This window comes from Mytilus galloprovincialis, chromosome 14 (assembly GCF_965363235.1).
Source record: "Mytilus galloprovincialis chromosome 14, xbMytGall1.hap1.1, whole genome shotgun sequence".
In the NCBI taxonomy this organism is placed as follows: domain Eukaryota; kingdom Metazoa; phylum Mollusca; class Bivalvia; order Mytilida; family Mytilidae; genus Mytilus; species Mytilus galloprovincialis.
Genome location: NC_134851.1, coordinates 64,575,886 through 64,586,870, shown reverse-complemented (window position 1 = coordinate 64,586,870; position 10,985 = coordinate 64,575,886). Strand labels below are relative to the sequence as shown.

The 10,985-nt window shown below is 33.3% G+C and overlaps 1 protein-coding gene across 1 annotated transcript; it reads right to left on the bottom strand.

Moving 5' to 3' along the window:
- Nucleotides 1-1,799: 1,799 nt before the first annotated feature.
- LOC143058216 (C-type lectin domain family 4 member E-like) lies at nt 1,800-8,998 on the bottom strand. The gene is made up of 5 exons (XM_076231678.1): nt 8,770-8,998; nt 5,913-6,029; nt 4,935-5,017; nt 3,145-3,238; nt 1,800-2,059 (listed from the first exon to the last, which is right to left on the bottom strand). Exons 1-5 carry the CDS (start codon nt 8,975-8,977, stop codon nt 1,818-1,820), a joined length of 744 nt encoding a protein of 247 aa, XP_076087793.1. The 5' UTR covers nt 8,978-8,998; the 3' UTR covers nt 1,800-1,817.
- Nucleotides 8,999-10,985: the final 1,987 nt, after the last annotated feature.

Sequence of the window (10,985 nt, the reverse complement as noted above, 5' to 3'; positions counted from 1 at the left end):
GGGGGGGTGAATCTGGTTTTGTGGCATGCCAAGCCTCCCTGTTATATGGCAATGTTAAATATAACATTAAAATGACAACATTATATGGCAGGACTACATACAAATAAACCGGATAACATCTAGGACAGAGAAACACACAAATAATAGCTAACAAAAGTTACCAGATTTAACATTTTCACACAAATGACACACGACTAACCAAAACAAATACAAAATTGAGGAGCACTGAGGACCAAAAGTTCAAAAAGTTGTGACCATTTCGGCTAGTGTTTTCATCCTGGGATAAGAACGTCCTTATTATGTACAACTATATTGTATACATGTTATTTGTACTATACAAGGCTGCTTGCAGGATAAAAGAAAAGTAGATTGTGATCTCATTACAATTACTTATGATGAACAGTACATGTTGGACTATTAAATCAAGTTATACCAAATAAGATGGTCCCAGAGTTAAGCAAATGATAACGTTAAGTTGTATTCCGAGCAAACCTTAAAAATATGCACACCTACCCTCACACATTTAATGAACAATCTGTGTTACAAAGTTAGTTTTTCAACACATTTTCTTAGTTTTTTTCATGTTTTCATCTTTCAATGAGTTTCAGTTTCAATTCTCTGATTTTTCCCTTCGAATGCTTCTAGTCCTATGTAATTACTCACTGATGTCTACAATTCCTTTATTTGGCAAAACATTTAGGAATGTTTGTCCTCAATGCTCTTCAACTTCGTACTTTATTTGGCGTTTTTAACTGTTTTGGATTCGAGTGTCACTGATGAATTTTTTGTAGACAAAACGCGCGTCTTGCATAAACATATGAAATTTCAATCCTGGTATCTATGATGAGTTTATTTATACCACCTGACCTTAGGTAACTCATTCACGAAATGCAACGCATTTCAGCGTCCCCAGCGAACCGAGTCCTATATAAATAAAATATATAATATAATAACGCGCACCACTTAAAGTTAGGAAGCGTTAACAAAAATATTCTTGATATCCTACCCTTTCAATCATATTGTTGAAATTTAAAATAAGTGGAATAGTATAGGCAAAACCGTGTTCGTTCGATTTGTGGCGTATTTGATATTATTAAGTGAGCTAGGGAAATCAGCCCTTATACGAATAAATCGTCATGTGCAATATTAGGGACGTTCTACTGTCTATATAAATCAAGAGTAAATATTGCTTTTCGAAAAGGGTCAATACGGGAATTCACTTCCGGGTTTAATTTTCGTACGCCTTAATTAACTTTGGACGTTTTGTTATGCCTAAAAAACATTTCAAGTATACTTTTTTTATTTAAAATCTTCGAATTCAAAGTTTTAATGTTGTACATCTTGAAGACCTTGAAACGGAAATATTTCACATCATTTTTTAATACGACTTCTGACCATTGACATTGTTTTATTTCCGTTGATCAATCATAAGAACGCAGACGATCCAAAAGTAACAATAGGTAAACTGGCTGATATATAAGTCCTAGATACTTTATATTTGCGAGATAAAATTAACCGTAGTAGCAAAATATTGAGTAATTGGACGAGAAATAAGATCTGACAATGTTAACAAAACCATGGACGTGGAAAAAGACAGGTGCAAGTTTCTTCAAAATCATTTAATAAAATTGTTATGAACTGGCTGTTTAAAAATTAGCCCTGTTCGGGTTTCGGGTGATCTCGAATATATACAATGTAACAGGGCCAATACAAAAACAGTCAAGTAATTACACGATAGAATATCAATATCGTTGCTGAGAAAGAAAAAATAATAATCATCTTTCGCTGAATGCATATGTTAATTTAATATAATAATTTTATTTTTCACAAATATAACCGCCATAATAGCTTTTTTTATCGCAATGAATATCATAAAACTGGTATCTGTTATTGGCATAGAAAAACATGCAGTCCTGTTCATTTTTAGCTGTTCCTGAAGGTTGTCCTTCCTCAAAGGCAAAGTATGTCATCGGTGTGGCTTTACCATGTTTTATCCACCGCCAATCACCATTTGGGAGATATCTGTTAATGTTTCGTCCTCCAACGTAATAGGAATTACCTAAAAGAAAATTGAAATCATCATCATCATCATAATCGTTTTCGCTGTCCTAGAAAAGAAGTAAAAGTCTCTTTTTCTTATTATTTCAAAATTTAAAATCTTGGTAGCTTTTAAGTAACATTTGTATCAATTATAAATGTGCCAAACCAAGTATTTGGACCGTATTTGTACGGTCCAGACAGTATGCATTTTGCTCATATGGTCCGCCCGTATGCTTAAGGTCGGACCATTTGAGTATTAAAACACAGTATATTAGTAACTAGCTCATATATGCATTTGGATAAAAGGGGTTAATCTTAGACAAGCATTCATCATAATAGTGTACAATTTTTGAGGGGCCAGCTGAAGGACGCCTCTGGGTGAGTGAGTTTCTCGCATTACAATACATTAAAAACCCATTGGTGGCCTTTGGCTGTTTCCGAAAACTTTCCCCGTTTCCTTTCTCAATTTTATCATAGATCTTTTATTGAATTTACAAATAAGTATTAAGACAATTAAATGAAAAAAGTACGCATACGGTCCAGACCGCGTACGTGTACGGTCGAATTACTCGTATGGTCTTGCACATAAAAAACATAAGTTTTCTTGTTGTGGAAATTGGTTCTAGGAAACGGGCAATGATGACAACACCATGACAAAAATGACAAGTTTATATACAACGAGTTTTAAATAGTTTTGGTTAACTTTATACGTCCGTGTAACGCTTATCATATCAACCTTTTACGTTTTAATAGTAGGTGCAACTAAAGTATCTTAGTACAAGATATAACTGTACTTCCAAAGTGAAATCTGTAGTTACTTTTTCCTGTTAACGTTACAAGTAAAATCCCCCCAAAATTTATTTTTTTATGAAAATTCCAACCGGAAAGTCCCTGTCAATTTTCAGATGGTAAACTAAAGCAACTTATTTATATATGAAACGTCAAGTGATTCATCAAACACTGAGAAACTCAGAATTCTTTGAGCTGATAAACAGACAAACGTGTAGTTTAGTTCAGATATTGAAAGATTTCGAAGACTGCAAATGTATTCAAACAAAAACTCCTGATAAAGCTTTAACATGTTTAATAAATGTTTGTAATTACCTGATTTTTTCTTCTGAAGGAATAAGATCATAACCATTGCCTCTTCTATGGTTTCAAAGTTAGCCAGGTACGCCCCAGGGTCTGTACAGCTCGCCTGGTTTATAAGTATAATGAACCATGACTAGTTAGATATTCTGGCGTATTTAATAATAATCCATTTTTATAAATGTCCTATGTACAAAACCTTGAAATTTTTCGAAAAACTTAGCATTGTCTTATCCTAGGAGTAGATTACCTAAGCCGTCTTTGGCACAACTTTTTGTAATTTTGGGTCCTCAATGCTCTTTAACTTTTTACCTGTTTAGTTTTATAACTATTTTAATCTGAGCGTCACTGATGAGTCTTATGTAGACGAAACGCGCGCCTGGCGTATTGAATTATAATCCTGGTAACTTTAATAACTATTGGTACACACGGTCTGAAGCCATACACCGTACCAACAATATACAGGCTTTGTTGTTTGCTTACAAATTACGCATACATGTATCCTCCGAGTGATATAAGAATAAAGAACATTGACTAGTCAAATATTGGAACGATCGATAGCTGTATGATATAAAAAAATACTGTAGATTCATTAATAATCGTTGCATACACATTTTTGTGGGTTTCGTGGTAAGAGCTGAACCACGAATTCAAATGTTCAACGAAAAAGATCTGTTTTATAGGCTTTGTATACAGAGATTGGCCAACCAAAAAATGAAATATCCCAGAAAAAGAAATTTTCAGGAATGCATTAAAATTGATACCCACGAAATAAATAAATCAACAGTATATAAATCTGTAGCTAAAAATAATGAAAATAGACACATCGACAGTTGTACACATCAACATGATTTAAAAGAGATATTGGTGTATTAAGTCCGAAGCAATAGATCGTACTTGGAATATTGCTAAGAAGACATCCTGGCTTCATTTTGTCGCATTGATATATGTCACTGTATTTTGTATAAAGTTCGAAGCACTAATAATCCGGAAAATGCGCCAATCGTCTTGTTTTTTTGGGGGGATTTTTCTTACAAAAAATAAGACCACTTGTTTCTTGAAACATTCCTTGTTACATGAATGTTATCAGTTTAAACTTAATGTATACAAATCAAGCAAAGTTGAAGTGTGTGAGCGACAATATCTATCAGAGGTGAAATGATGGTTTTCGTCCAAAACTGTTGCCTTGTATTAACAACCTTAATCGAATCAACACGAAATGCATATAAGGCACATTTCATTTTAAGAACATACACAAAAAAGAATTTCTGTTTACAATCTAGCTATTGTTATAAAAGAAGAAGAATTAGTAATATGTAATGGTGTAACACCACTTATTCAGGCCCGGCCAGAAAGCACATACCAGCAAGTAGTACATATTTAACACAAAATAGTTCCTACGCATGAGTGTTACTTTCAAAATATGTAGAATATTTAGGTATTTTTGGTATCAAATGAAAGCTAAAGCACTGGTGATTATTGTAGAACACTTTTAGACTTTTAATTTTGAATATTGAAAAAACTGCACCAAATTTTAAACAGAGGGTACATGTTGTCTGTTTGTCAGATCTGAAGTACCTGTTTTGGTACATCTGAAGTTCCGGGAACCAGTTCTTTCTTAAATGCCATTAAAGGTATGTTGATTTTTTCAGTACAAGACACCATAAAGTGTTGTTTTGAAATGCAATGATTGCCACTTTATTTGAACTTAAAATAAAAGAGGTGTGCCTGCTTGAAACGGAGGAATTTAACATAGAAAGCAATGGGACTATGAATTAGTGGTGTACTTCCTAATGCATACGTACAAAGGCTGAATTACCCGAAACTCTATCATCATTGATTAAATAACACCCGCTTCCTATCCTTTGGTATGGCTCTTGGCAGCTAACTGTTTAAAATAATTCATAATCAAATGTCTTAATATTCAAATTTTTTAGATGTTAAAAACAGGTTAATGATTTATTCAAACGTAAAGAGTTTACGTAAATAAAAGATTTTTTTTTTAATAATTCGTAATAATCACATGCTAAGTTTTTTTTATCCGGGTATTTTAAGTCGTCTAATGCCATTCCTGACATTATTCATCACGTGATTGATATATAAATATCTTGATAATAAAGTTGAAAATAGAAATGAGGAATGTGTCAAAGATACAACAACCCGACCATAGAACATACAACAGCAGAAGGTCACCAATAATGAATGTAAAAGCTTCGTATTTCTTCGGAAACTATCGGATTATGATAATAATGGTGTTTATGAATAAAAAAAAATCATATACCTACATGTAGCAAACAATTGATTTGAGCAATGTCCAAAATACAACGTTCTTTTCAATACTGCAATTGTTTTCACATGGTTATGACTGGTAATGACACCGCAAATTATAGTTCACACCGAATTTTTGTGTGGTATTTGAAATCTTAAGAAATAATGAAATGTTTTCAAATTTTTCGATTTCGTGCTCTTCAGTATTCATGTGATTTTATTTGAATGTGTACTTCCTATATACATATATTGTTGGTGTTAAATATCTAATGTTTCATGTTTAATGTTTCACAGTTCTTGTCCATTTGCTTTTGATGTTTTTTTGTCATTTGAATTTGCCATGTGATTACGGACTTTCAGATTTAATTTTCCTCTGAGTTCAGTATTTTTGTGTTTTACTTTTTTGGTATATACTGATATCATTTTTCAGCAACCTCAACCCCTCCCTCCCTCCTTATTACAAAAAAAATCAAGATTACAATCTATTATTAAAATTAAGTAAGTATTTAACAAACCTGGAGCTATGATTTCAACCGTTTTAGTCAGCTGATTTAGTGTATTTGTATAATTTACCACCAAGTCCTGTAGAGTTTTCTCCAATGCATCAATTTTTCGGTCACAATTTCCACTATCTGCAAATCAATAAATAAATTTATAATAGAACTTCGATAGCGTATGGAAAAACAGAAATCGTTTTGCTATATCTTTAATATTCTTTCAAATAGCAATAAGAGTCTGTAACAAATGCCATCAAATATTCATACATTCATAGAAAATAAAGTAACAAGCTTAAACAAGTAATAGTAAACAACTTCCGGTTATCGGTACGTTTCTATTATACTGATCACATCTGGATAAGTCAAATAAATCTTCTGTCTGTTATCCATTTTTTGGCACAACGAAATATTCCTCCTATCAAACTGCATGGAAACCTGGGTTAAATTAATTTTCATGTCAATGACCCTATAACAATCTTACGTCATTTACGTTTGCTATTATTTACGTCATTGATGACTTATAAAGGTTCACACAATATACATTATGGCCATTGCATCGGACATTTATATAATTATTGCATTAATATACAGTTCAAAGCAATCAACCTTTTCACTTGCAAATCTTTTTTTTTTTGTAATCTTTGATTAGATATTCTAAAGCGGATGAACAGTTTCTTACTGTCTAGTGTTAAAATTTGACACCATAACACGAGACATGACGTCATAATAATGATATGTACAAGTACAAGACTCAGTCCTGTAATGTCTGCTCTGACGTCCACTTAATACTGTTCTGTTTTTATGACGTGCAATTAAGGATGTTTGCTTGTCATGTTTGGGATTTTTTTATAAGATTTTCGACTTGCCCATTTTTCTCTTTATAAATCGTTTACATGTATAATTATAAGTCATTTGCAAAAGTCTTCTAAAATTTTATTTATTTTTTAATAGTTTTTAAGAATTTTAACTGGTCAATGATATAGATATGAAAAATCAAGATTGAACATTTCAAGCCAAACTTCCAATGTCTAATATCTCGAAAACAAGCACATTGACCCCTGTATTTTTGTTTTGCTTTGTTTTATTCCTAAATCAATACCCTATCAATATATACTATTGTTATGGAAAATTACTTTAAAACTGAGCAGCGAACTTCCTTAATTCTGTTATGTTTGCCCTGACTTACCCTAAATACTGTTATGTTTGCCCTGACTTACCATTAATCCTGTTCTGTTAGCACAGACTTACTCTTAATCCAGTTATAATTGCACAGACTTACCCTTAATCCTGTTATGTTTGCCCTGACTTACCTCTAATCCTGTTATGTTTGCCCTAACTTACCCTTAATCATGTTATATTTGCACAGACTTACCTGTAATCCTGTTCTGTGTGCCCTGACTTACCTTTAATCCTGTTCTGTGTGCCCTGACTTACCTTTAATCCTGTTATGTTTGCCCTGACTTTCCTTTAATCCTGTTATGTTTGCCCTAACTTACCCTAACTCCTGTTATGTTTGCCCTAACTTACCCCCAATCCTGTTATATTTGCATAGTTTTACCTCTAATCCTATTCGGTTTGCCCTTACTTACCTTTTATCCTGTTATGTTTGCCCTGATTTTCCTTTAATCCTGTTCTGTTTACCCTTACTTACCTTTAATCCTGTTATGTTTGCCCTGACTTACCCTAAATACTGGTATGTTTGCCCTGACTTACCCTTAATCCTGTTCTGTTAGCACAGACTTACCCTTAATCCAGTTATAATTGCACAGACTTACCCTTAATCCAGTGATGTTTGCCCTGACTAACCATTAACCCTGTTCTGTTTGCCCTGACTTACCTCTTATCCTTTTATGTTTGCCCTAACTTACCCTTAATTATATTATATTTGAACATACTTACCCTTAATCCTGTTATGTTTGCCCTGACTAACCATTAACCCTGTTCTGTTTGCCCTGACTTACCTCTTATCTTTTTATGTTTGCCCTAACTTACCCTTAATCAAATCATATTTGCACAAACTTACCTTTCATCCTGTTCTGTTTGCTTTGACTTACTTTTAATCCTGTTATGTTTGCCCTGACTTTCCTTTAATCCTATTATGTTTGCCCTGACTTACCTTTAATCCTGTTCTGTTTGCCCTAATTTACCCTTAATCCTGTTATGTTTTAACAGACTTACCTCTAATTATGTTATGTTTGCCCTGACTTAACTTTAATCCTGTTATGTTTGCCCTAACTTACCCTTAATCTTGTTATGGTTGCCCTGAATAACCCTTAATCCTTTTTTCCCTTGACATACCCTTAATCCTGTTATGTTTGCCTTGACTTACCCTCAACCCTGTTATGTTTGTTATGACTTATCCTTAATCATATTAAATTGCTCTGACTTATCTTTAATCCTGTTATGTTTGCTATGACTTACCCTAAATCCTATTATGTTTGCCCTGACTTCCCTTAATCCTGTTATGTTTGCCCTGACTTACCCTTCATTCTGTTATGTTTGCCCTGACTTACCCTAAATCCTGTTATGTTTGCCCTGACTTATCCGTTATGCTGTTCTGTTTGCCCTAACTAACCCTTAATCCTGTTATGTTTGCCCTGACTTACCCTTAATCCTGTTCTTTTTGCCCTGACTTACCCTTAATCCTGTTCTGTTTGCCCTGACTTACCCTTAATCCTGTTCTGTTTGCCCTGATTTACCCTTAATCCTGTTCTGATTGCCCTGACTTAGTACCCTTAATCCTGTTCAGTTTTCCCTGACTAACCCTTAATCCTGTGATGTTTGCCCTGAATTACCCTAATCATGCTCTGTTTGCCCTGACTTACTTTTAATCCTGTTCTGTTTGCCTATACGTATGTCTTACACGTGAACTTACCATTACTTCTATCTTGTACGCTGCGTTTCATCTCCTGTTGAATAACTCTCTTTATTTGTTGAGTCACGGTTGACAAATTTAAATCAGCAAAAAGTGGTGCCTTAACATTATCCATTAATGGAATTTGTATATTTGTATTTTCGTCCGATTTGCAAACACGAAAAACTGTCAACATGTACAAAACACAGACAATGCACAACGTGGACATCTTTTAAATCTTTCAATAACTTATAACATAACGTTAAATGTTCTTAACAAATTATTATGTATGTTTTAATTAAATAAGTATGAAACAGTATTCTCCTTTCAAAGTGTTAGCATCCGGAAAATAGTAATTACACTTTTCATAATAGAGTAATGGTTGGACGAATGTTAAACTACATTAAACCAAAGGTGAAGGTAGCAGCTTTAACATAGCAATGGATTTTTTTAATCTGTACGAAATATGTAGAATCATAATGTTTCTTCCAATCCTTTGTTTCTTTGTATTAAAAATAGCTAATGATTTCAATGTTTAAATCTTATTTAACTGTTTTTAAATAAATATATTTGTATATTATATCCATACGAATATTTCAGTTACATTTTTCAAATAAACTTACATAAGCTGCATTTTCTTCCGTGTGGGAAGTTTTGACACTTTGTCCGGAGTTAAGTTACTTGTGGTATTTTTTTTTTTGGGGGGGGGGGGGGGGGGTGAGCAGCTTTGATAAATTTAATTCTTTTTTTTTAAATTTTAGTTTAAAAATGGTAGCAGACTATTTTGTCCTGTTCGGAACTAGTTGTGCTCGTGTTCAATAATGATATCTTTAAATTAACTGTACCGAAACGGGATATACGGTAAGGCGTTAGTGCAAGGCACGTGTCTGGTCTTATCCCAGACACATTACATGATATACCTATGGCGAATCTTGTCCTGTGTCAAGATAGCAACATTTTGAAAAGCTTAATTTTAATATATTATTTAATTTGTGTAGTTGATAATTGCCACTGTACGTGTAGTAAAAAAAATGGTGTACAATACACGTATGTTCTTAGTTCAGCAATAAGGCAAACAGAATTGATTTGAATAATGCAAATACAGTGAAACCTGGTTAAACCGAATCCTGCATAAACCGAAAACCTGTCTAAACCAAATAAGTTATTAGGCATCGTCATATCAAATGGTATGCGTTGTGAACCTGATAAAACCGAACATCGGCCAAAACCGAACAAAACCTTAAGTCCCGTAAAGGTTCGGTTTAAACAAGTTTCACTGTATAGTACAACATAACGCATATTATAATTATCTTCCAGTTCACTGTCATACATTTGTGAAAAAAGAGTGTGCTGCGTACAACAATAACGTGTCATGATGTTAACGTTGTTAGCAATATTTTCAGAACCTCGTGCTGTAATTTTGAAATGACCTTTGTTTATGTTCAATATTTGTTTTTCGTTCATTATTTTTTTAATTTAAATAAGGCCGTTTGTTTCTCGTTAGAGTTGTTTTACATTGTCATATCGGGGCCTTTTATAGCTGACTATGCGGTATGGGCTTTGCTTATTGTTGAATGCCGTACGGTGACCTATAGCTGTAATTGTCTGCGTCATTTTGATCTCTTGTGGACAGTTTTCTCACTGGCAATCATCTCTTTTTATATTTATCGTTTAATTTTGTCTGAATTCATTCGATAATTGTATGATGACATTAATCTTGAAATGCAAAAGGTAATAGTTCCAATTTGATATGCATATCTATAAATACTTGAATTGGATTGGTCAATTAGAAGGTTTTTCTTGTTACACTTCTTTGAACCCTGTTTTCGAAATTACTTTCGCAACCTTCACTGTGATTAATTAATGCGCGATACACATGCAAACATAGATCCCGGGAATTCCAGCAAATTAATATTGAAAAGCAAAAACATAACGGTTGTTTCTATTCTGATTCATATATATCAATAAAACAAATCATGCATTAATACTTTGAAATTGTTTAAATTGAAATTTAAATAAAATTCCGCGAATATTTCATGAATGCTTTGAAGACATTTACGAGTTAATATGAGTAGTTAAATGTACACCGTGTGTACAGCCACGCGGTCTAATGTGTAATCTGCAATGCAATTACGAATGTTCAATTGGATTTCCAAACAAGCGTTAGTTCGACTGCTCCTTCGTAAAGTATGTTTGTCTTTTAAAAAACCATGCAAAATGGTCCAAATCCAAAATAT

Coding starts and splice junctions, on each gene's coding strand:
- LOC143058216 (XM_076231678.1), bottom strand. CDS start 8,977: ATGTCCACGTTGTGCATTGTCTGTGTTTTGTACATGTTGACAGTTTTT. Junction 5,018..5,912: donor GGTTGAAATCATAGCTCCAG/GTTTGTTAAATA, acceptor TATTTTAAACAG/TTAGCTGCCAAGAGCCATAC. Junction 3,239..4,934: donor TTTCGGGTAATTCAGCCTTT/GTACGTATGCAT, acceptor CTTATAAACCAG/GCGAGCTGTACAGACCCTGG.